Genomic DNA, 26,330 nt, shown 5'->3' with positions numbered 1-26,330 from the left:
CTATTTTGAGCATGGGGCTGGGCTAAATGAGCTCATGAGGTCCCTTTCACCCCTACTTTGCTAGATTGTATATCCAGTTACATTCCTTAGTCTCCAGGCAAGGGTGTCCCAGAAGGGTAGGATGAGCGAGGGGCTCAGTCTGCTCCCAGTTCTGACATGGTGCCTGGTCGAAGACATGCCTTTATGGTGAAGGGGCAAGAGACGGGTGCATTGATCCTTGCAGTGGTTAATGCTGATGCCACTCAAGCCCACCTCCAACAACGGGATGAATCTGGGCTGCAAGGCTCCATGTAATGCAGATCTGCCCTGGCAGAGCAGAAGCAAGGGAGTTTTGAAATGCCTTTTTATCTGGCTCTAGCCTCTATATCCTGCTTCTCAGATTCTTTAGTCCTTGGGAAGAAGCCTTTGCAATAGATATACTGTTACAGACCCACTTTACTTCCATCTCATAAGACACACTGATCTGCTGTAACAGTAATATCTATGCTCATAAATTGGTAGAGTTCAAGTAGCATTTTAAGAAGTGCAGAAGGAATGGAAAAGCCAGAATTGGTGGGCAAAGTCTATAACCAAATTCTTCTGATTTTGGGTACAATTTAGCATTTTTTGCCATCACTATGACTGTTTTAAATAGGATTGAAATGTGCAGAATAATGTGACTCTGAATATGACTTGGGTCTGCTTTTTGTCTGAATTTCACTGTTCACATGCATTCTGCCCAAAAGCCCCTCTATTGACTTGATTAGGGAGAATATACTATGTACTAATGCAATGCTTCAACTGACTACAAACTCTAAATAATAGAATTTTAATAGATTGAAACAACTTGAGGGGTGAGAAGGAAGTGTAGCTTAGTGTAATGGGAAGCCTCTTCTGTTTTGTGACTTACTAATATAGCAAAAGTGGTTTAATATTGTATTAAACAATTTGGGGCATTAAAACCTGCCTCTCAATTTTTCTAGTGCAGAGATTGATCCAGATGACCCACGTTGGCTTGGGGCTTGGTGGATAGCATTTCTCTTGTGCAGTTTCGCAACATGGCTACTGATAATACCGTTTTCATGCTTTCCAAAGCACTTGCCAGGTAAATGTTAAATGCTACTAGGATGATAGGTGGGAGACTAGACTTGTGGGTAGAGTAGTAGACTGCAAATGGTTTTTTCCTAATTGATTTATGGTGTTAGACAAGTGATTTTGGCTTGTGTTTGCACTGTACCATATAAAATAGACATAACTGCTAAGTACAGACAATGCTTCCACCATGTGCTTTTAATTATAACTTAATGAGCTTTACACACTTTCATAGCATTACGCATCTTTGCAACTTGTTCTTCAGGTACAGCAAAAATACAGGCTGAAAAAATCTCTGAGACTCATAATGATGGAAGTAAGGAACTTGTTGAAGACAAGAATATTGGAAAAAGTTTTAAAGACTTTCCACTGGCTCTCTTGGTAAGAAACAATTAACCAATGTAAATCAGCAGCTTTTGTCATAATAGCCCTTGCTTTGAGAGAGACCTTGCTATACATGTGGGTGGAGTACTTAATGCAAGTTTTGTTTGTCTTTCTTCTACACTGGTACTTCAACAGCACTGAAGTTGTTTATTAAACTTCAGGATATGTCTTATTCATACCCAAGACCTGTTTTTTAAAGTAAATGGGTGAGCAAACTTTAAGAGTGCTGTCTAAGTTGGTTATGTCGAAATGTACTGGGGCTTGTAACCAGCAAAGCCAATGCACATATAACAACAATATGGTACTACAATAAAAGAATGCACAGAATATTTATTAACTTTTTCCCCTCTCTCAGATACTGCTGAGAAATCCTGTTTTTATGTGTTTAATAGTAGCTGCTGCTACAGAAGCTTTAATTGCTACTGGCTTTGCCACATTCCTGCCAAAATTTATAGAACATCAGTTTTCGCAGTCATCCAGTTTTTCAGCAACACTAGGAGGTAAGGTGGCTTTTCTCTTGAGATTCAGTAATAAAAGTATCCTTTTCTGGATATTGCATTGCTTATGCCAGCTGTTGGGAGATGAAAACTTAATTTGGGATTGCTGTGGCTTTCCAGTTGCGGGGCTTTTAGTCTTTTAATAGATTTGCTTGAAATTTGAGGCTTTTTGTCTTGCTACTAAGATGTGGACTTCTTAACAAGCAGGCTGTCATCACATTGTTCTCTTTACTTTGCCTACTCTTCTGAAAGGTGGCCAATAATTCATAATGCAGTTATAATAAACTGGAGCATGAAAACTTAACTTAAAGTGGGACTAGACAGGTGATTTATGGTGTGAATGTGGTTCTATTCCTATTCTAATATCTACCCTTCCTACCTTCTGAATATTGCTTGGTTTTTCCTAGTTCAGTTTTTGGCTGGAGCAGTGTTAAAACAATTTTAGTGACACTCTCTTAAAGTAGCTAAACTTCCAAGCTCTTATGGTGTCTTCTAGTAACACTTGTGGCAGGATGTAATTAAGTGAAGCCAGTACCATGTGGATACTCCTGTGCTTCACTTTCTTTAAGATGTCTTGGAGGGCAGTAAGGGGGGAACAATTGGATTGAAGACATTTTGAGATGACAATACCCACCTCCTTGAAGTGGGCTTTATATGGTACTAAAACTATTCCTTGTACTAGTCTCAGAGACCAGGTTTTAAACTTTATTTCATTTAAAGTGCATTTAATGAAATGGTCTCTATTGAAGTGGCAGGACAAACTAATATATATTACACATAAGAACCTGTAAGGATTATGGGTAGAAATGATTTTCCTCCCTTTCCCCAAATTGAGTCTTAGTTAATCTAAATCAGATCCTTACATCTATGGAGCAGTATGTAAAGCAATCACTTGAAAGGGACTGTTTGGTGATAATGAATAACAAAGTTTTTGTGGTACAAGAAATATTTAGTTTGCATAGTTAAATATTTTGCTCTGTAAAAACATGTTCCACAATACATGGAGGCTGTTGTTCATGGAATTATATCCTAAATTGGATGGAGGTTGGGGAAATGACCATGATCATCAGAATACTGTGTAGATTAAGGGGTAGGGGGGGAATTGCACAGTTTAGCTGCATGCAGATGGAAAGCATGTATAAACTTTTTATATTTGTAAAGGAATGTGTTTCTTTTTGTATACAAAAAATATTTTAAGGGAGTTACCTTCTAGGCAACTCTAGGTAACATTTCTGGATGAATAGAAGAAAAGATGCTTAAGAGATGGAAAAAATCTATAGTGGACAGTCATGCTGTCAGAAAGCTGTCCAATAAAAACCCATTGCTTGTACAGCTCAGTAGATGAGGACCATACAAAAAAATCTACTTTGCTAGAAGTGCCTTTTTTTCTATTGGGTCTCTTGCTAGCCTGATACTGTTGAACTTTATGCCTCCTGAATTTTTTTCCCTCATAGTAATGTGTGCAGGGCTGCTTTTTTCTCGGTGTAATCTATTGCCATCTAGACTACTCTAAATAAGTTGCCGCCTTTGGGGGGGAAAAGAAGTCTACCACCCTTTTACATGCAGATGTACCACTTAATACTGGCTTTCCTCTTTTATAAAAAGAACTAATTTTAGTCCTAAGGTAACTAGTTAGGCTTATCTAGAACCTACTGCAGGCAGAAGCTTCTCCTGTTGCAGGTACTTTCCAGTCCAGCCCTGCACACACCACCTGGTACATAAGACGGTTCCACTTGTCTGTTGTACCAGTACAGCAGCCTAGAGAGACTGCTAAGAACCACTGAAATGGGTAGGTGCCAGTTGTCTCATGAGCAGGGATCTGGGTTTTCTACTTCCCGTGGGGTGGGGGGGGGGGAACACAAAACCATAGACTTTTTTCCTTCCTTTTTTAGCATGGAATCCTCAAGTTTCTCTGACTTTTTGCAAACAGCTCTGCAGGCTGGTTGAGCTCCAGCCTGCAAAATCTATGTGCAAACAAGGTGGGAAACCCCAGCCCTGCTTGGAGAAGGAAGGGGAGGGCAGGGCCTGAGGCTGTCAGCAACAGCTCAGTTTGGCTTAGCCCACTCCTTCTTCTTTTTTCTCCTGGAGCTTGTGGTAAGTGGGGCTTGCTGGGGGCCCCTCTGGCAGGCCTGGGGGTGGGGGTGGGCTGTAAGTCATGGCTGGGGGTACCAGCAGGGCTGGGGGGAGTTGGGATTTGGCCCTGGCCCTGCTTGAGCAGGTGGTAGCAATGGGGGAGCTGGCTCCATGCTGCTTCTGCAGCTGGGGGGCAGGGAGCTGCAGACCTGGGTCCCTGGCCTCATAGCTCTGGGGGGCAGGGGCTATGGGTAGGGGGCAAAAAGCATGAGTAGGGCTCCCCAGGCTGTTGAGGGCCACCAGCAGGGCTGGGGGGGGGGGCTTTATGGGTAATAGGGAGTGTTGCAGGGGGCTTTTAATTCTTAATAATGTGTTTTGGGGCTTCTATCAATTTGTGAATCTTTATCAGAGAAAGCCAGGATCCCTGCTCATGAAGACTAAATATTTAGTGACTAAATGTTCTGGGTGTATAGAATGGAAAGGGAACATGTCTGGTGCATCTATCTGTTCATGGCTTTAAACTGCTAAATTTTTTTTAACTGTAAACTTAGTTTCAGTGATAACTTCCTTGGCAAATCTGTAATGTAAGAATGACTTATAATGGTTAATGAGGTTAAAAAAAAAACAAAACCAAACAAACTAGGACCAGTAGGGTTCTGTAGAGGCTATGCTTTTAATTCTGCTTGTAGGCAGATAACTCATTGCAGATGGTCACTGTCAGGTGAGTGCAGGTAAATAATAGTACAGTCAGGAGAAACTGCTTTCTGAACAACTTGGGGAAGTCTGACTTAAACTTCCACTTCAAGGGCTGTCAGCGGCTGGTGGGCTTTCCTTAAGAGAACTCTCAAGTTCTCTAATGCCTAAAGCAGTCTCTCTAGTAAGATGTTGCTAAATTCAGAATTATTATGAAGGGATGCCTTAGATTTAAGGAAGCTGGGAACCACTGGCTTAGGGCAAGGATAATTTTACAACCTTGCTTCTAATTCTGATCTATATGAATTGAAGGATTTGTGTGTATAACTGGCTGCTTTGAGTGAAAGGGATAATAGCTGTTTTTAGGCTAAGCCTGTTCTGACAACGGCTTTATAGCCAGCTAGATTGCAGCTCTCCCCTCTTTCTGCTCCTGATATTTACTGGAAGCCATACTCCCAGGAAAGAGGTGGTTGCAGTAGCTTTTAAGCAGAATGAGGACAAAATGCAGGAGAATGATAATGTATGTAACTTTTAGTGACTGCTGAGAAGGGGAGGAAAATGAGGTAAGTGGACTTAGTGTCCAGGCTGGCACATGGCTGGCAAATATTTTTGCCATGCGGTACTTCCTGTCTGTTAAATCTAATATTGCCACACTGAGCCTTGCTAACACTAAAGCTCGGAGCACAGTAATAAATGTTAAGGAAATGCTAAATTACTAAAGAGGCCACAGGTTGAGTCTGAGTCCAAGGAGGAAAATTTTTTATTTTTAGTGAGACTTTATTCAAGCCTTTTAAAAATCTGCTTGTGTAACTTTGAAAGGCATTCTGTTGTATTGTAGGATGTAACTTTTTTTACTATTTTAGATTTTTTTTCATAAATATGAAAGTACTTTTTGAAACTTGCTTCATTTTCATTTAAACTTTTTGTGTAATTGATGCTATCTTCTTTTTTTTTTTTTCCCTCCCTCTCCTCTAGGGCTTGTATTAATTCCAGGAGCCGCACTAGGCCAAATCATAAGTGGCATTTTGATTTCCAAGTACAAAATGGATTGTAAAAACATAATCAAGTTCATTCTAGGCACTTGTTCAGTGGCTCTGCTGCTAAACACAGTATTTTTATTTGCCAAATGTGGGAATGAACCTTTTGCAGGAGTCTCTGAAACCTATAATGGGTAAATATTTCATGTACTCTGGTTCAGTAACAATAATGGAAATAAAGTGTCACCCTATGTTCCCTGAAGTTGCCACTTATCTAAAACATCCAAAAGTTTAGTGATAGAAACCAGATTCTTGTCTAAGGCCACAAACGGTTAATTTCTACTGGTAAGAAATCTCCTTTCATTATCTGTAGAAAAATAGTCTAGGTGCTGGAGCATTGGGGCGCTCTTCAACTAGTGGGCACTAAATGGCTGTTTTCTGGGTAACGCTTATTTGACATCCTGCCCTTTCCTTTTTATCTAGAAAGGGGGAAGGCTGTCAATAGGCAGCCCCCCAGGGTTTATGTTGGCTTGTGTAGTGCAGATAGGCTGCACTGGGGATGGATGGGAGGGGTGGGGGCAGAGATGTGAAAACTTACTGCAGTAATAGTTTTGGTTTCTCACAGGTAGCTATTATTCCTACTTTACAGAAATGTTTTTTTTAGGTATTTATTCTTGTCAGGGTAGAGGCCCATTGGCTTTCCTGGGATAACGCAGGTTGCTCTACTATTGACAGCCATTTTTGCATCCCTACCTAGCAACTTAACAAGAAAGGATTGCCTTGGTTGTTATAAACAACACGTGTTAGTGGTGGTCAAGTTTTCAAGTGGGCATCAAAAGGTCAAGAAAAACAGCCGCTTTCCCTGAACTATTACTATATTAATCTACAATAGATTCCAAATGCCAAGTTATTTCAAATGCCAAGCACCACGTTTGAACATGCACAGTTTTCTCTACCTTTCCACTGCCCAAGAGTTGAAAAGTAGCTGTTGCTAAAACACTAGCACAATTTATTCTGAGCAGTGTCCAGTGTGTAGTTTTTTTTTTTAAGTTTAAAAATTGTTCAAACCAGTGCTTCAAGAGAGCTTGAAGTTTTGCTATGGTAATATATACTTCTGTACAACTGTAGCTTAATGAGAGTGTGAATGCTGTGTTTCTGGTTTGTTTAAAGAGATGTTGTCTATATTATTCCTAATGTGAATTTGTAGAATCTGCAATGTACAGTTTATTTCACTTTCCTGTTACAGAACAGGAACACTGTGGAACTTGACAGCACCATGCAATACTGACTGCAATTGTCTACGCTCCTTTTATTACCCAGTTTGTGGCAGAGATGAAATCCAGTATTTTTCTCCCTGTTTTGCAGGATGCACCTCTTCTACTTCTGAAAAAAGGAAAAGGGTATTTTATGCTTTTATCCTTGAACTGGGGATAGCTGCAGTCTCTCCCCCTTCCTCTTCCCCTGCCTCCCCTTGCCTCCTCTTCATAATTCTGTAAGCAGTGCTCAAGTTCTTAAATGGTATCAGTCACTGAAACAAAACAAATGAAGTGGTGTACAACAAGTGGTGGCCCCCACTCCCAGTTGTCTTGCGTCAGTAAAATGTGGTGATGTCTTAGTCCCTGTTTTCAGTAACTTGCTGTAATTTTGTTCTCTGTGATCACTTCAACCTTGCAGTAATTCCAGGAGGAATATAAATAATAATAATAATAATAAAAAAAGCAGCTTAAGTAACAACTTTCTTATTTTATAAAACTTGAATAATTGCATACGAGTGCATGGCTGCTTTATTACTTAAGGGATTATATTGTGGGTACTATTGCACTTTTAAGAACTATTTAACTCCCACTAGTGCCAAATCATGAGCAAACATGTGAGCCCAAAATAGATGTAGAAAGTTTGATAAGCGCTTAATTCCCCAGTTCTCATAGTGTAGGGGTGTGCTAGGACAAAACTTTCTGAAAGGAATTCCCTTGCTGTGTAGGGTGCTAGAGTAATGTAGAAAAGGTAGAATGCCAGTGCATTGAAATTATTACTTTGGGACTTAAACTGAGCAGTGGGAAGGACTTCAGGCATCGCTTCATAAATCGTAAAGTTCCTGTTTTTTGTAGACAGTGTTGTAGAAGTGGTAATAAGTATGCATATAGATATAACAATATACTAGAAAAGGCCTAGTCTGAGGGTAACTTTTAATGAAGTTGAGTTGGGTCCAATACAAAAATGTTTTAGAGGAGACTTGTGCTACCAGAGAGCTGTCCAATTTTGAGTGGCTGGGGCTATGCCAATAGAGACCATGTACTCTAGAGACCAATTTCCTAGTAAACTCTTGCAGTACTCCTCCTTAGTTGTCCTGTTCTCAGATTGGGGCAGGGAGCATACAGTACTTGAATTCTTGTACAATAGGAATGCTTGCAGGAGAGAGGTTCTGTAACAGATGAACTGTACTGCAAGGGAAGGCTGGTGCTGCATGGAGTTATTCATTAGCTGGAATATCTAAGCTAACATTGGAGAAATATCACAAAATACAATAAGTTTTTACTAAATTTATGTGCTGTCCCTGCAGTGAGGAAATCCTGTGCCATGTGTATCCTATTTAATCGCACAAGATGGCCCCAAATAAGATGACCCCCAATAATTTAGATTCTGTACATGGGGAAAACTCCATTTTTTGTTGTTGTTTTTAAAGACCTATTTGATGTTTGCCAGACACTTTAAGGCTAGTTGAAGAAATGGAAATCCATTGGAAGTGGAGGAGAGGTGTGCAGCTCAACTGTGGAAGTGAAGTTGAAATATGCTATATGATTCTCCCCAGTGTTAAAAAGTTGGCATTGAGGGGGACCGCACTCAATGAGCACTAGATCATATCTTATTCAAATAGGCTGCACTAGCCTATTCTTGTGATTTTTTTTTTTTTTTTTTTTTTTAAGCTCCCATTGCCTGATATGACCCATATAGTCCTCCTTAATATTGGCTACATTTTCAAATCATCTTCAGAGTCAGTTTTCATGATTTGAGCACATGCTGCCTCTTGCAGTAACTATAGACAGTGTCTTGTACTTTGTATATAAGGAAGTCCCTCATTTAAATATGTAGGGTTCTTTCCCATGCTGCTTGTTGGGGCAGGATCTTGTCTTGTATTTGGATAAATATGGTATTTTGTGCTTTCCATTTTCTTTTAAAGACCTAGCTGAGAGCTATTATCTATTTATTGTAATTCAGCTTTGTGTGATGAAATGACTACTACTGTATTCCTCTATTTGCAGACTTATCACAACTGTAGCTGTGTTGGGAAGCCACCACGCTTACCTGAAGTTAATGTTGCCTATGAGGCTATTCCTGGGAAATGTCGAGCACAATGCATGCTTCTGCCTGTATTTTTAGGCTTTTTCTTCTTCACTGTTGTTTTCACGTTTATGGCTGTTACTCCAACTACTGTGGCCATTCTCAGGTATTTGGGTTTTATTATTGTTTTTCATACATGCTAGCTTCTCCATAGCAGTGTCCAGGCTTAGAATAGCAAGGAGTAAAGGGCAAAGATCTTTCCTTTTAAAAGGGAAGGCCTACATAAATGCAAATGAGGACATTCCCTATATAGTCCTCTAGTTTGTGGTAGTCAGTCAGCTTTTTATGTACTGCTAATTCTAGAGGTGGTCCTTCTGCTCCCAGACTCTAAATGTAGAGAGAGAGAACCTTCTGTCAAATGGAAGGTTTTGACTTTTTAAACAATTTTAAGTACCTTTTCCACTCTGATCCAAAATTTATTAATAACTAACAGTACAACATTCCTGTTTAAAGGGAAATCATGCTCTTATTGAGAGGCTGAAGTCCACACTTAACGTAGCACCCTGTTGTTCTTGCTTTTAATTTTGAAACATGGCTGAGGCATATGTCAGTCTTCCCAGTATGTCCAGTCCCTTCAGTAAAAGTTATCTTAAGCAAAAACTGACAAATGTACCAGAGGAGTTGAAAATTTGGTCTACTCCCATTCAGGAGAACGTTGGAGGAAAAGCATATTTCCTTTTTTGAGTAAAAGATGAAGAACTGAACAGTTCTAGAATTCTGACCATTTCTAGATGGAAGCTGATGGGGTCTTCTGGAGAAGACTAACTACCGACCACTTTTGGTACTAAAATCCCCTCCTAAGATGCCATGGCCTACATGGAAAACATGACATTCTTTCAGGAAAATTTAACTTGGTCAGTTCTATGTTCGATTCTATGAATCAGTTGTTGGTGTGGGACTATGTTGGAGATGTTATCCCAACCCACCTTGGTGCACATTATACCTTTTTCCTACCTCAAAGTTGTGTGAATAATCACAGTTGCTGGTGATGCACTATTATCAATGCTTTGTTCCCAAGGTGTGTTCCCATTGTTGACAGACTGTCAGCATGGCTCACTGTGAAACCTATGGCAGGGGCACAGGCAGGAAGCTTTGTATAGCAGTGGTGCATCCCTTTGCTAGCAGGACAAATTACACTTGTGGGACTAAACCATTGAAGAAACTGGGTAAAGCAAAGCAGTTTCCATAATAGAAAAGCTACCAGCGAAACCTTTGTATAGTGAATCGGGCAACTAGCTCATTTGGACTTCAGAATTGGTTACTGAAAATCTGTTAGTAAAAGTCATTAACCTATTCCACAAATTCTGTGGACCTAATGAACTATTCCACAAATTCTGTCTGGTAATTGTAGTGTGTCTCTTTTAGTTACAGGCTTTAAAAAAATTATAGCCTCTGAGGCTGAAGTACAAGAGGCTCTAAAAATAAGGTGACCGGTGGAATGAGTTCAAGCTCAGCATGAATAGAAAAATTTAGGCAATTTAAGGACAATTATGACTATCATTAGGGAAACTGGTAAATCCCTTTTCTCAGAATAACTAAACTCTTTAGAAAAATATGGACAGTTGTTTTGGGAATAAGTAAACTAAAACCCAGCCCTGAAGAACTGCTGTCTAGCTTTCAACCTCTTCTTGTTACTGGTCGAGATCCATTGAGGAAACTAGATTACCAAGCTCTTATTTACATTGGTGCCCAACCTCCTGACCTGGCTCAAATTAGGGCACAATACAGAGGGAATTCATATGTCAATGGATACTGTTGAAATTTTCCTCAGTACTTCAGCTGCTGGGTCTCTTGGATTTTAGTGGTTCTCTAAGGCTGTGACTTGCAGGCTGGACCAGATCTGAGGACCCTCCTAACCGTATGAGCCTGTAATGTGAAGTGAAGAGACTTTTCCTAAGTGACTGTTTCTCAGGTAGAGCTCAAATGATGTTATGGTAACTTTTTGTCTGAAGTGAAGTAGTGGACAATTTGCCAATCCTCTTGATCATAATGTATATGTAGGAGGTCTAGTCAGATGCCTGATGAATCCATTTGTGGCTGACGAGCCCAAAGTCCATATGTTTGAGTTGGAGTCCAAGCTTACAGCATGCTTCTCTGCTTTCTCACTTTGTTTCCATCTTCGGGATCAAAGCTGATTTCATTTTGACCTGTCCTCAGTGCTAGATGTTCCCTTCAGGTCAGACAAGGTTATGTGAGCTCTGCTCAGCTTTCTATGTTGATGTTGACAGACTTCATATAATTTTGCTTGTATTATGGTACTGACATGGAGGGCAACTCTGCTTTTCTAGAGCAGTGTTGAATCTCTCTATACAGAATATTCTTGGGGATACAGTGTTCTCCCATTCTCCTGACATGGTGGATCTGTTGCAACATTTTCTTAACGATAGCAGTTCTTAAGTTGGTCCTGCATGCTCCAGTACTTCTGTTTTTGGTATTTTCCTTCCACTATTTTCAGGGTCTTGCACATCAGTCTGATATGGAAGCTGTTAAGTCTCCTTGAAGTGCCTAGCATATGTAGTCCATGGTTCTGAACCATGGAGCAGGGATAATGGTGCAAGTCCTGTAGACTTGCATCTTTACCTTGACTAATAGCTTGCTGATATTTCTTGCATGTTTCTGTAATAGCCCAAAATTCTTAACTGTCTTCCTGATTTTTTTTGTTAGCTGGATCAGTCTGAAGGTTGGTATTCCTGCTGATGGTAGAACCCAAGCAGCAAAAATGGTCAACCACACCATAAGACTTTTATCCTCCAGAGTGGTATCAAGTATTGGTTCTTCCATGCCTCTGTACATCTCATGGTGGTCTTGAGACAAATTGCCATCCCAAAGCTTCTTGCATTACTAGATCTGCCCAAGAGATTTTTTGCAAAGAATATGCACTGTGGACAACGTTGTGATGCAATAAATGTTGTGAGGTTGAACAAGCCTCTAGTCTAGTTCGAAGATCAATGCTATCATTGCTGTCAGTTAAAGCATGAAGAAGTAGGAATAAAAAGTAGATGTTAAAGAGCATGGGGGTAAGACGCCTGTGTTTCGCCCTGATGTCGGACATCTTATTTTTGGTTCATGCACAACCATTACCTTGATGCCTTTTTTTTTTTTTTTGTAATGAGTGATTTTGGAGCCTAACTGTTTAGAGAGATGACACAAGCTGCTTCAGAACAGTAAAAAGGCCTATCTCTTGACTGTATTGAAGGCCTTCATCAGCTCAGTGAAGGCTATGTACAATGGTTGGTCTGTCTGGTCTGTCTGGTCTGTCTGGTCTGTCTGGTCTGTCTGGTCTGTCTGGTCTGTCTGTCTGTCTGGTCTGTCTGGTCTGGTCTGTCTGGTCTGTCTGGTCTGTCTGGTCTGTCTGGTCTGTCTGGTCTGTCTGGTCTGTCTGGTCTGTCTGGTCTGTCTGGTCTGTCTGGTCTGTCTGGTCTGTCTGGTCTGTCTGGTCTGTCTGGTCTGTCTGGTCTGTCTGGTCTGTCTGGTCTGTCTGGTCTGTCTGGTCTGTCTGGTCTGTCTGGTCTGTCTGGTCTGTCTGGTCTGTCTGGTCTGTCTGGTCTGTCTGGTCTGTCTGGTCTGTCTGGTCTGTCTGGTCTGTCTGGTCTGTCTGGTCTGTCTGGTCTGTCTGGTCTGTCTGGTCTGTCTGGTCTGTCTGGTCTGTCTGGTCTGTCTGGTCTGTCTGGTCTGTCTGGTCTGTCTGGTCTGTCTGGTCTGTCTGGTCTGTCTGGTCTGTCTGGTCTGTCTGGTCTGTCTGGTCTGTCTGGTCTGTCTGGTCTGTCTGGTCTGTCTGGTCTGTCTGGTCTGTCTGGTCTGTCTGGTCTGTCTGGTCTGTCTGGTCTGTCTGGTCTGTCTGGTCTGTCTGGTCTGTCTGGTCTGTCTGGTCTGTCTGGTCTGTCTGGTCTGTCTGGTCTGTCTGTCGCAAGAGAAGAGAAATATTATACCCATGGCAGAGCATCCAGAGCAAAAAATTCACTGACTTTCAGGATAGGTTCTTTCACTCAAATTGCAGCCTAGGGATCATAATGCGAGTGATAACTTTCCTGACTGTTCAACAGGGAGGTACCTCCATAGCTTTCAGTTCCTTCTATCCCCTTTGTTTTTGTATAACTGTACAAGTTAAGTGTCTTCTGAAATCTTGGGGTACTGCTTCCTCTTTCAAACAGAACAGTATAACATTATGAAGCTTTCAGAGTAATTTGTTAGCACGTTTTGTAGACTTCCAGCAAAAAGTTGTTGCTGGATGCCCTATTTCAAGGAATGGGTTTAATGGCTTTCAGCAAATTTTCTAATATAGGCTTACTTTTTTCCAAATTCATCCTAATTTCAAACTGCAGCAATCCTTTGAGCTCATCTGTAGACATGGTCAGTGAGACCTGAAATCAAACTATGCTGGCTGTGCAGTCAGTACTCTATAGAAGTACTAAATTCACAGTAATAAGTGACTGACTGATGCAGTAATGAGTTACTGTGAAGTAGCATTGCCAAACAGCCTTTAAGTGATGCTGACTGTGCAGTAGCTCATTACTACTGCTCAGTGTTGTATCATGCTTCCTGTCATGTGATGCTACTGCGAAGTTGGTGCTGTTTTTAGATGAGCCCAGTAGGGATGGAACTGTATAGTGTCCAATCCAGTAATTGGTTGTATGGTGTTTTTATTGTTAATCAGTAATGACATTTTCAACTTAATCCTTTCAGTGGAGCCATTTTACTTTTGGCTGGATCAGTTGCTTGATTTTGATGCCTTCATAAATTCCATGGCTATTGCCTGCACTAGCTGCTTTCTGAATAGCATCAATTTTAAGCCAGAAATCTTGGGCATACCTCTTAGCCTCCTTTTGCACTTCTTTCTGAACCTTTCTCAGATCTTCCAGGGTTATGGTGTTGGGATATTTCTTACAGTTGGTTAGTGCTGTCCTTCTTTGTTCTCTACCAGTGGTAGAAGGGTTTCAGAGTGCTCCTCAAATCAGTCTGCGTTTTTTCGTGCATCTCTTGCCAAATGCTGTTACAGCAGCATTATCTTGGCTCTTATGATTTCCTAAGCCTAGGTGGTTGAGCTGTGAAAGCAGGCTTGTCTAGAAAAATGCAGACTATCCAATAACATAGACATCAGCCAAATTAGAGAGACAATCTGAGGATGGCTGGTAGTCCTGATATGGTGCATCTTTGTCATTTTGATTCTGACTTTGCTGGAGACTAATGCATGGTCAATATTGCAGTGCTGACTGAGAAGACCTTGTATGCAGGTTTTCTTTCAGGTGGTTATGCCTGGTCAGTACTAAATGTAACTGGTTCCAGTGTACTTTAGATGCTTCCACAATGTCTGTCCTTATGACTCTTTCCTTCCACCCCCAGCAAAGGTGTTGGTGATGCATAGATTTTGACTTGCACAAAGTTCTAACACTTGCTGGCCATCTTGATTCATCTTAACAATTCCATGTTTGCCTATGTACAAGGTCAATTCTTAAAATCGTATCCAACCTTTGCATTGAAGCTGGCAAGTATTATAATGGTCTAATTTCTGTGAGTGATCTCAATCTCCAAGTTGTTGGTAGAAAACGGCCTTGGCTTTGATAGCTTGAAGGGTAGATACATAGACACTAAACATGATGAAGCCATTCTATGTGCACTTTGGGCATCATGAGTCAAATAGATATAGCAGTGGGGCTTTCATGTTAAGAAGGGAAGCTGCTTCTAATCGTAAAGCCTGGTTCCTGTTCTCTCCTTTCTTGTGCTAACTTCCCATGCCAGAAGATGGTACCTTCATTCTCTCAGAACCTGTATCTGAGATGTTGGTGACCATGTAGGGAGTGTGTGCGCACCATCTGAAAAGCATTGCTGGTTGGTGCTGACCTTGCCACTCAGCTACTCATGCCTGTGGGAGCTCCCTACTTGCCACTGCCACCTGCAAGTAGTCATTCATGATCTGAGAGCAGTTTCTGATAATGCAGCAGTATCGATTGCCTAGTCTAACAATACATAGTCAAATAGTGCAGCTTTCCATAAACTGGACCCATGGGTCAGTTCAAGCATTTCAGCATGCATGTCACTTTATCAAAAGCCTTCGATCTGGTATCCCACAATCACCTCTTGGCTAAACTGGCTAACTGGCCTCAACCTCACCATGATCTGCTGGCTGGGAAATTGGCTCTGTGGTAGGACCCAGAGGGTGGTGGTTGACGGGAGTCAATTGTCTTGGTGCACTGTGACCAGTGGGGTCCCTCAAGGCTTTGTCCTAGGGCCTATGCTATTTAACATCTTCATCAATGATGTGGACATTGGTGTCAGAAGCAGACTGGCCAAGTTGGCTGACAACACCAAACTCTGGGGTAAAGCATCCACACCTGAGGACAGGAGGGGGTGATCCAGGCTGTTCTTGACAGGCTCATGAAATGGGTGGATGAGAACCTGATGGCGTTCAACACCAAAAAATGCAAGGTTCTCCACCTTGGGAGGAAAAACCTGCAGCATCCTTATAGGCTCTGTAGTGCTACAGAGGAAAGGGAGTTGGGGGTCATGGTTGATCACAAGATGAACATGAGCCTTCAGTGTGGTGCTGTGGCTAGTAAAGCGAGCGAAATGCTGGCTTGCATCCATAGATGCTTCTCAAGCAGATACCAGGATGTCATTTTTACACGGTACTCGGCCTTGGTGAGGCCACAGCTGGAGTACTGCATCCAGTTTTGGGCTCCACAATTCAAAAAGGTTATGGAGATGCTTGAGAGTCCAGAGAAGAGCCATGTCCATGATCAGAAGTCAGAAAAACAGACCTTATGATGAGAGGCTGAGAGCCATGGGGCTCTTCAGCCTGGAGAAGGGCAGGCTCAGAGGTGATCTGGTGGCCACCTATAAGTTTTTAGCAGGAGTGCTTACCCAGATCTGGGGGAATATCTGTTCACCTGAGCACCCCAAAAGATGACTAGGTCAAATGGTCACTTACGTCCAGCCTGAATTGGTTGTGGCGGAGTTTGAGGGAACTCCTTCACTGTCCAAGCTCCCAAGGTTTGGAATAGACTATCAACAGAGGCAGTTCAAGCACCTACTTTGAATGCCTTCAGGACACATTTGGATACTTACCTTGCTGGGATCTTATGATCCTTGCTGACTTCCTGCCCCTGGGGTAGGGGACTGGACTCTGCTCCTCGGTCTTCTTCCAGCCCAAATGTCTTATGAAACTTTTGCCCCTACTCTGGAGGTTGCAACACTGGTGTTCTGTAGGAGCTGCCCCATGTTGCCACCAAGCCCTCCAGTTGAATGCTGTTTATGGTCACACCCAGGATCACTTTAACATGTACATGCATGCTAACTGGATCTTTGGCAGTTGTGTGTGCATTCATGCTCTTATGGAATCCCCCAAGAAACCATATGGTGGTTCCTTCTTGCCGCCTCTGCTCAGGTTTCTCCAACAGCTTTCCAGCAGCGGAGTATAGATGTGATCATCCTACTTTTCACTTGTGCCTATGACACTGAACTGTCTGACTTATCAAGTAATGTAAAAACTGTCACTGCTAAATTTTGGAACATCTTGACCAAGTTGGCTCTCCAAAGAGCACTTGTTTTATAGCAAGGTAAGATATGAGAGACTAATTGGCAAATGATGCTCTAAAAAGCTTATATAAAATAATTTTTTTAAAGGGGCTTTTTAAAAATGTTTTTTACCAAAGTTGTGAACAGTGCCCAAACATGCATTAACTCCCTCCTAGTTTGTATGATGTTTCCCTCAATTGCTTCCTGTCTCCCTAGCAATTTTTGGGCCTTGCTTGAAAAACCTTGCTGCAGTAACTTTATTCATCTGTCAGTTTTATCTGTTACTGTGTTACTGTAACTTCTTGTAGCTGAGGTTTGAAGATCATTGTGACTCCAATTGCTTTCAGAATGTGACTGCTATTTCTAGTGTTCAAGCACATTAGGCCTGTGCTTAAAATCATTCAACTAGCATTCAGTCAGTTTTTCCAATGTCCTTTTTAATATTGGGACCAAGGCTTTACATCTGTTTCATGTTTAAATTTGGAATTTACTTAAAGACCTGAACTTGCATTGGTGAATCATCACAGAAACCTGTACTCTTCAGGGACCATGTTGAATACCTAAATCAAAGTAGTTTGAGAGCTGGGGACAAATTGTTCTGTGGGAATCGCCCTATTGGATCAGCTGTTGGCTGACAATTTTTTTATTTTTTATTTATTTGCCTTGGTTAAAGAACCACTCAAGATGAAACAAAACTAGTTTCAAAGTATTTAAACCACAAAACCCTTATAGATCTATACACCTCTTGTTTTTTTTCCTGCCTGTTGCAATTCAACTTCATATTAGTTAATTATTTATGGGTAAGTAAGTCAAGATTTGGAGTATGTTTAATCGCATCCTTTTATAATAACACTTCAAGCACTGTGGCCAGACTTAAAGCATATTTTAACTTTGGTTAAAACTTAGTATGCTTTTTAAAGAGTAGTATTAAACAGAGAAGCAAGCACTTGTTAAGCTATTATCTTACTTGCATCCTGTACTGCACTGCCATGCTTCATTGAACTGGATCTTTTGTTCTCAGGACTATCATGTAAGGCTCCTTGGGATTTTTTTTTTTTGATTGATTGAAGTTTTATTGTAAGCTTCTAAATATCAACTATGTTGAATTGGAGAGAATAAGAAGGAAAGCAGCATTGTCTTAAAGTGTTTTGTACTTCTCATCCTACAAAGCAAAGTATCAGAACTAGATTTTTGTTAGGAAGTGTAACTGGAAGGCAACTTGAATGTTAAACTGTATCTGGTTTGTAGAATGCTCCATTGTTGAAGGTCCTTTTCAACTTATTTTACAGGTGTGTGCCAGACAAGCAGCGTTCATTTGCTCTGGGTGTGCAGTCACTGTTTCTACGATTACTGGGTATAACATTTTGTTTAAATACATACCTAAGCATAATGTATCTAATTTAGGATTCTGTAACTTTACATGTGTCACTTCTGTGGTAATAAGTATGGCCAGAGGACTCCAACTTTAACCCTGTATCATGCAGGCGTAATAGTTAGTGTAAGAATTGCCGCACACACTCCACAGCAGCAGCTTTTTTTTAAATGGCAGAAATATATGTTCATACCCTAAGTTTGGCTGAAAGACTAGGCAAAACAAAGCTAAATGATATAAGACTTTCATCTATAGAAACTTGTTTAATGGTTAATTGCTATGGGTCAAAAGTGGCAAAAGAACAAATACAAATTTATTCAGGAGTGTACTTGGTAGCAATGTTGGTCTGAGACCAAGAAGATGTACAAAAAAACTAGAACTCTTGGTTCCAAAATTATACCTTTATTGGATGAACTGGGGAAAAACTTGCAAGAAAATTGTCCTTTTCTGCTTACAATTTCCCAGTTGGGATAATAAAAAAATATCACTTTGGAACCAAGAGTTCTAGTTTTATGTCCAAATTTTATTGGCATTTACTTAACTGAGACCTCCTTTCTCCATAGTCAAGCCCATTCTTGGAAGGGAGGGATTCTACATGTCCACTAATCAGGAGATTGATCTATAACCATTAATGGCATAGTTAGCTGACCAAGCTTTCAGCTAAACTGAAAATAAGCTTTTAAAAGCTAAAAGCATAGAATCTGATCAACTGCTTTGTCTTGTTATGATGTAGAACACCAGAGTTCTGGCAGGCAGATATTTTACATTTTAAGCATATTTCATATAACATAAAGGCAGTGAAATTATTATTGTATTTTTAGTTTTAACACTTAGTTAAGTATGTATATGATGTAGATGTAGAAGCTGTGAAATTAGTGTTACATGTAGGGGGCACAACACAATCCCATAACCAAAAAGGAGTTGCCTAAGGATGGCTTGTGTTTGGCAGGATCCTCAAGTGCTAGTGAGGCAGCTGGCAGCATAGTGATGTCTCAGAGCAGCTTGGGCCACATAATGTTGTTCCATAAGCATTGTGCCAAGGGCCTGTGTTCCAGTCAACTACTGTTGTTGGAGCCTTGTATCAGATGATATTTATGCTTCTTTCTTCTCCCATGAGCAACAAACAACCTATACACAACTTCTTATTCTTCTAGGCTGTTGTCACTTGGTTTTTAAGTCAAGGTCTTTTATCATATGTTCTTCTCAGAATGTAGGGAGAAGGCAAAGTTGTTACGGTTTTTTTTGGGTTTTTACGATCAAACTTGAGTAGATGGTGGCTTTTCTTTTTGAACAGTACCTCCCTGAGTTTTAGCACTGAAGCAATATAGAGTAGGTGTATGATCTAGTAAGCTTTAGGGATGCTGCATATACATGGGCACACCACACTGCAGTGGAGAAGAAAGTAAATGTTTTAGTCAAGGACACTAAACCTTACCCTGGCAAAAGTGCTATAGTATGCTGTCTGTTCTACATAAAGGCTAGGATCTCTCTTACAGTGCAGTATGAAAGAGATCAGCATAAGTGAAAAAGCAGGCTGTCTGCTAAGGGTTCAGGGGCAGTGCCAGCCTCTTTCCAGTGTGGGGCCTGGGCCAGGGCTCTGGGCTCAGGGCAGGTTCAGCTGCATGAGGCAGGTGGGCAGCAGTGGTGATACTAGGAAGGGGGGCTCAGGAAAACTTTTGGGGTGGCTATAGCCTTCAGTGCCACCCATGCTCAAGACACTCCACTCTGCTGCCTTTTTCTCTAAGGAGCCCTATATGGGCTACAAGCCCCCTATCTGCCCCACAGTGGGGTGCATAGCCAGCACAAGTTTTAAATTAACCTCTCCCCCCGAGCTCACCAGGATCTGGGGGAACATCTGTTCACCAGAGTGCCCCAGGAGATGACATGGTCAAATGGTCACAAACTCCTTCAGGACTGTTTTTCAGGCTGGACATAAGGAAGAACTTTTACAGTCTGAGGCTCCAAGGTCTGGAATAGCCTGCCACCAGAGGTGGTTCAAGCATCTACTTTGAATACCTTCAAGAGAAATTTGGATGTTCTTTATCTTGCTGGGATCTTATGACCCCTGCTGGTTGTTGTTGTTTTTTTCCCCCCCTATTTTAATAACTGCAAGCTATTTAAACTTGGTCAGCTAACTATGCCATTAATGGTTATAGATCAATCTCTTGATTAGTGGACATGTAGAATCCCTCCCTTCCAAGAATGGGCTTGACTATGGAGAAAGGAGGTCTCAGTTAAGTAAATGCCAATAAAATTTGGACATAAAACTAGAACTCTTGGTTCCAAAGTGATATTTTTTATTATCCCAACTGGGAAATAAAATAGGGGGAAAAAACTGGGGCAGGGGGCTGGACTCTATTATCCTCCGGGGTCCCTTCCAGGCCAAATGTCTATGAACTATGAAATCTGATCCATTAATAGTTGCTACTTGCTTGCAGTTATTCAAAGGACTAAGTATCCATTGAAAAATGGATCCATGCTTCTCCAGATTATAATAACTATAGTCTCTTATACACTTCCACTTGCTGAAATACTGATATGTCCACTATATTCCCTTACCTTCTAAGGTTTTTATACTTAAATAAGGAAATTTAAAGTTTGTCTGGCACAATTTGCAACAAATCCACAGTGGCTACTGATGATCATCCTTTCACCCCCACCACTCCCCTGTCCAAATTGTTATAATTTTGTTTTTACTTGCAAGTTACTTAAGCAAGCTTTAACTTAAGTTAGAATGAACAACCTACAGAGCTAGGAGTAGAAAGATGTTTGTTACTCTGCATATGTAAGAAGGGGAGTTGAGGTGGCTCCAATGTGTAGTTTCACCAAGCTGGTGTACTGCTAAATCTGATGGTGCTTTAAACCCCAAACTGAACAGAATTCATAGAATGACCAGTTAAATGTTAAGTCTTCAATTTTTCCATCTCTCTTCTAGGTACTATTCCTGGGCCAATTTTCTTTGGTGTGGCTATAGACAACAGTTGTACTCTGTGGGACGTTAATGAATGTAAAACTCAAGGAGCTTGTTGGGTCTATGACAATACAAGAATGGCATATATGCTGATAGGCATAAGTAAGTAACCTCATCTGTATTGTGTACTTTATAATAAATACATTCAAAATTCCATTCAAATTTTTAAATCCCCTTTCTGATTTGGCTGGCTTCCATTTCTTTTTTTCTTGGGGAAAGTGAGTGTCAGTGGTAGCTGCAGGTGTATCATATCCTATGTTTCCCTCCCCTTACTTTTAGGAGCTAAAGCTTTACTAAAACACAACCATCTCTATACAAAATATCTTGGGAGATCTTGAAGCTTGAAGGAGGTGCACAAAAAAAAAACAAGAAAAAAAAAACTAGGCTTAGCTCTTTACTTTCCATGTAATTGAGGAGTACGGGAGGAAACCGTGAAGCTGTGAATAGGGGAAAAATGCTGAGCAGATAATCAAGACATGTGAAAAATAGTTTAGGTGAATGATCATCCTTTTTATATAAAGGTTCTTTGCACAGGCAATTATAAATTAAGTTTCATATTAATGCAATATATTGGCAAGTCAGTAGAAGGATTCTACATGAGGCAGTGCATCAAAGCAAGGAGAAAGAGAAGCAATCTTCCACAAACTAGACTGTGGGGAAAGAGGACAGAAATCAGACTAGGGAACTACAGTAATTGCAGCAAGTGGGAGATGAGTGAAATGTCTGATCCAAGTGCAAAGGCTGTCTGCTAGGCTGTGGATCTGCTTCATGGATTTTGAGGTAATGATCAAAGCAGATAAATTTGAAACAAAGCTTTTAGCATTTTGCTCTGTGCCTCCTGTATACATTGGTGTTGGCTATACTTATTGTCACAGGCCAGCTTGTGGTGTGTGGTGTTTTTTGTTTAATTTTTTTTGGGGGGGCGGGGAGTTTGGTGGCTTCATTAATAAACAAATTCTCTTGTCCTCCCCTTCCCTCCCTCCTCTTATTCAGGTGCAGCTTGTAAAGTCCTCACAATTTTTTTTGTGGTTGTTGCATTCTGCTTGTATAAGGCTCCGTCAAGCAGTTCTGTATCGCTGGAAAAGAATGCGGAAATGGCATCTGGTGTACATGTGTGAGAACCACAATCAACTACCTGGGAACTTTTTTTCTTTTTTTAAAACCCCTATTGCACACTTCATGTTACAGGTCCAGCATTATCTAAATATGGAAGATCCCAATAGTTCCTTCTTGAATAACTTGAAATTTGGGTTTTAAAATATCTGGATATTTTTTTGTGAGGTTTAATTTGAAGCTCAGGAGACTTGATATCTTGATAGCATACCTTTTTTTAAAAATCACAGAAAAGAGGCAAGTTGTTTTACTTAAGTATTTGGAAAGCTTTTTAAAAAGCATAAAAACTTAGTTAGGAATTGCAGTATTGCTGTCAAAATATATGAAGGGTGACATGAGCTGAACTGGGGAACATTGGTAATTAACCACAAAGGCAAATGGTACACCAAGAAAAGACTGAAGTACAGAGAGAGAGAGGGCATCTTTAACATATGGAAGAGCAGTCAGTTTACCTCAAAGCTGCAGGAATGCTTTTTTAATGTGCCAATGTTTTGGGTAATGTTTAGCACAAACTTTATTTTTCACCACAGTTTCTTGAGTAAGAACAAATTGACAGTGTTTTGTTTTAATTTTGTTTTTACAAGTTGAGTTAAGGTTTAAATTGATCACCTGTTTTCTACAATTTTTTTTTTTTTAAATGGTAAGTTTTTGTCATTTAAAGAACACTCCAACTGGTAGCAAAAACATTGTAAATAGAGTACATTTAATTTTTGTATTAACACAATCTAAAAATATTGTTGAGACTTTTTATAGAAAAATCATTTTAATATCTCCTTGAAATTTTGAAAATAAAGTCTATTTTCTTAATGTTTCTCATTGGGCATGTACTAGTTTGTAAGTGCCAGGTGGTCACCCTTATTCTGCTTAAAACTATTAAATCACTTTCCTGAAAACAAACATTAACAGGAAAAACAAATCCAGTTCAGACTTCACAACCTGGAGTAAACTGTATATATGTACAATATCTGTAATGTAACACTATTTATAAGCAGAACTATAAATGTCTAACAAATTTGAAATAAATTCCAGATTTTAATGATGATGTTGTCATTTAATTTTTTTTAAATGAGATGCAGCTTCAAAAACACCACATAATTTTGGAGCAACTTATTTTAATTGCATCCTTTCTAAACCAGGGTTTGTGAGATTTATTTTGTGTGGCATCCTGTAACACCATTATTAGAACTTTTGCCTTGTTTCTACTTTTCTTGTGTGATTTTTAAAATTTAAAGTAAAGTACAGGTGCCCATAGTGATTGCACTCAAAAGTTTCCTGGCTACTAGAGCAGTGTATGTGAGTGACAGCCAGAATTGCATTGTCAGTGTACAGAGACACTACCCTAAGCTTCTAATGTGCCTCATGTTTCCATGTGACCTTCTAGGCTTGAGACAAACTGGTTTGTGTGCAACTTCTAGGTGATCAGAAACTGACTTAAACTTGTAACTGAACAGAAGTTTAGTTCACATAAACCAGTTTCAAAATGGCTCAAAGTAGATTAAGGTAAACCTGGTTGAATATAGTATCAAACTTAACTGATTTTAAGCTCAAACTGGCTTATGGAACTTCTTTTCCAGACAGCTTCCTCCTTTAAGTTTTTTTTTAAAGTGGAGTCCTCCAGCATGCTCTGCAGTCATGGGCTGAGCTGTCTGTTCTAGCAAAGCAGGGTTGGCCCCACCCCTCTCCTCCCTGGCTCAGTAGGGGAGTGGGGGTGCAAGACCCTGTGCTGGAATACAGCCAGGTCTGCCAGGCAGGGGAGGCAGCAACCCTTGCCAGGTGTCCCCAGGCCCTTTTATTCCCCCTGCATGCCCCAGAAGCATAGCTAGGCCCCAGTAGCCTAAAGGGAAGGTGGGATTTAATGCCCCCCCTGCTATGGGGTGCGGCATGGGCATTGATAAGCTGTGCTCATGCACCTGGGTCCATAGAAGCCTGATGCTAATAGCCTGAGAGGAAGGGGGTAGGGGTGGGGTAGTTTAATCCCTCCCTCTCCAATGCAGGCATCAACATGGCACTAGCTATCTCATGCTGAACACCTGTTGGGTCCAGTGCTGTGGTGCCTGGGCTGGGTCTTTGAAGCAGCAAGCTGTGGTTGATGCTAAGCCAGGTCTGGCCAGGGCTGGAGGAGGGGGTAGAAATGTGACCTGGCTGCAGGTGGGGGAGGAACCAGGGTTAATCCTGGCCCTGATTTACCACTGCCACTTGCTCTGGCAGCATAGCCTGGGCAGGGGCAGCCCAACGGGGTGGGGGTCAGCACCAGCTGCTTTCCACTTCCAGTCCTGCATAGAGACCTTGGTTTGTAGGTAGACTGTAGCTGGAGCACAGCTTGCCTCCTCCCTCTCCTGGCAGTGGCAGCAGAGCAAACTATTGCTGCAGGAGGAGGTGAGGTGCCTGGGTAGGCTGCTGCAGGCCAGTTTCTATCCACATCCCTAGGCTGTAGTTCCAGGCTGAACTGGGCTACACAGTCTGTTCCTTCTCTATGCCCCTGGCCTGCAGCATCCTGCCCTGACTACCCAGTTCTGCTGCAAGTGATGATGGGTGCCCCACCTCCACCTGCCATGATGGATTGCTCTGCTGTTGGGAGAGGGAGGTGGGTGGGTGGGTGGAGAGCTATGCTGCAGCTGCAGTCCACCTGCAAGTTGCAGCCCTCGTGTGGTGCTGGAGGTGACAGGCATTGCCATCTGCCACAGCCCAGGCTGTGCTGCTGCAGTGGGAGGCAATGGTGAGACCAGGCTCTGCGATTTAACCCTGGTCTGCTTGCCATTCCAAGGGATTTGGCACAGGCCCTGCCTGAAAGGATCTTCAGTGTGGAAAACAGCCATGTCGGTACCTGCACCACTTCCCTCTTTCCCTCCAAATATGGCTGCTGTGGCCCTAGGTACATAAGTGGAGCCTATTGGTGCCTGTACCACCCCCACTTGCAATGGGGGGGATTAACCCTCCCCCTTCTCAGCCTACTGGGGTCTGGCCATGTTCCTGTTCCTGCAGCTGGAGTAGCAAGCCAGTGGGGATGTGGGGGGCTAGGGGCTCCTGAAGGGGGGGGGGGAGGTTGCTTCCTTCCTTTCTCTCCAGGCACCCCAGCTGGGGCCCTGCAGGGCAGGGGTATAAACCCCTCCCCAATTGTAAAGTGAATGTCTGTTCACTTGCAAATTGGTTCAGTCTACATAGGTTAGATTAACCTGCACAGATTGAATCAATTCAGGCTTGGGCTTTTTGAATATTTGTACCTAGCCCTGGAGTTACTCCTCAAGTTCAAAGCAGCAAGTTTTTTCTAATGAGACTTATGTTTACAGACCTAGTTTTTCATCCTCCAAACTTGGAAAAGGATAAAATGGATCTTCTACTTCACTGTAATCTTCTTCCAGCCTTGTCTGTCCTCTGCCATGGATTTATAAACTGGTGCTTATAAAGTAAGCAATTTTTTTTGAGTAGGCCTATATCTGGCCATCTGAGCTAGATGCTGCTGTACTTGCTTCTTTTGGATGTTTGATACTGTATTTAACTTGTATCAGATATGACATACAGTATTTGCTTTTCTGTGTGGCTTGTAAAGGTTCTAGGTGAATTTTATTTATTTTTTTTAATTTTTTTTCCAACTGGTTGAATTGAACCAAAGAGTATTCTGATACAAAATTGGCAGGGCTTGGAATTTATTTAGATGGAGTCCTCAATGCACAAGCCAAATCTATTCCAACACGGAGGAAAGGCAGCAAGAAGGCACAGCAGCCCTCCTGGCTCTCTAGGGACCTAGCGAACCTTGTGCGGCTAAAAAGGAAAGCCTACAAAGGATGGAGGACCGGATTCACCTCCAAGGAGTGTTTATTCTGCACTAGTCTGGTCCTGCAGGGAGCAAACCAGGAAAGCCAAGGCTGCACCTGAACTCCAACTAGCTTCAAGCATCAAGGACAACAAAAAGTCCTTTTTCAGATGTGGGGAGCCGGAGGAGAAGCAAGGGCAATGTCGGACCCCTGGTAAACCAGATGGGGCAACTGGCAACTGACGCCCAGGAAAAAGCCCACCTATTAAATAGGTACTTTGTGTCAGTCTTTCATCAGTCCCACAGGACACCCATGCCTGCTATGGGACAGGGAGATCCAGGTGTTGGGGATTCCCCTACCCTCCATAAATGCTGACCTTGTGAAGGAACACCTTGAGAAGCTGGATACCTTCAAGTCAGCTGGCCCTGACAATCTGCACCCCAGGGTACTCAAGGAGCTGGCGAGCGTCATAGCCCAGCCCCTGGCACGGATCTTTGAAAACTCCTGGCACTCTGGTGTAGTGCCCGAAGACTGGAAGAAGGCCAATGTGGTGCCGATCTTCAAGAAAGGGAGGAA

The 26,330-nt window shown here is 41.7% G+C and overlaps 1 protein-coding gene across 1 annotated transcript in view; it reads left to right on the top strand.

Annotated features, from left to right (window-relative positions):
• Positions 1-23,025, top strand: part of LOC149868283 (solute carrier organic anion transporter family member 4C1-like) — a 57,988-nt gene extending 34,963 nt beyond the window's left edge. The window contains exons 5-13 of the mRNA XM_090037204.1: positions 963-1,084; positions 1,337-1,452; positions 1,811-1,955; positions 5,694-5,889; positions 6,942-7,095; positions 8,956-9,140; positions 17,836-17,900; positions 20,854-20,991; positions 21,883-23,025. Coding sequence (XP_089893330.1) covers positions 963-1,084; positions 1,337-1,452; positions 1,811-1,955; positions 5,694-5,889; positions 6,942-7,095; positions 8,956-9,140; positions 17,836-17,900; positions 20,854-20,991; positions 21,883-22,007 — 1,246 coding nt within the window. The 3' untranslated portion in view covers positions 22,008-23,025. The remainder of the gene's footprint in view (positions 1-962; positions 1,085-1,336; positions 1,453-1,810; positions 1,956-5,693; positions 5,890-6,941; positions 7,096-8,955; positions 9,141-17,835; positions 17,901-20,853; positions 20,992-21,882) is intronic.
• Positions 23,026-26,330: the final 3,305 nt, after the last annotated feature.

This window comes from Crocodylus siamensis, chromosome 3, assembly GCF_052110815.1.
Source record: "Crocodylus siamensis isolate JL-2025a chromosome 3, ASM5211081v1, whole genome shotgun sequence".
Classification (NCBI taxonomy): domain Eukaryota; kingdom Metazoa; phylum Chordata; order Crocodylia; family Crocodylidae; genus Crocodylus; species Crocodylus siamensis.
The sequence above is the reverse complement of the archived record's forward strand: the minus strand, read 5'-3'. Positions and strand labels throughout refer to the sequence as shown.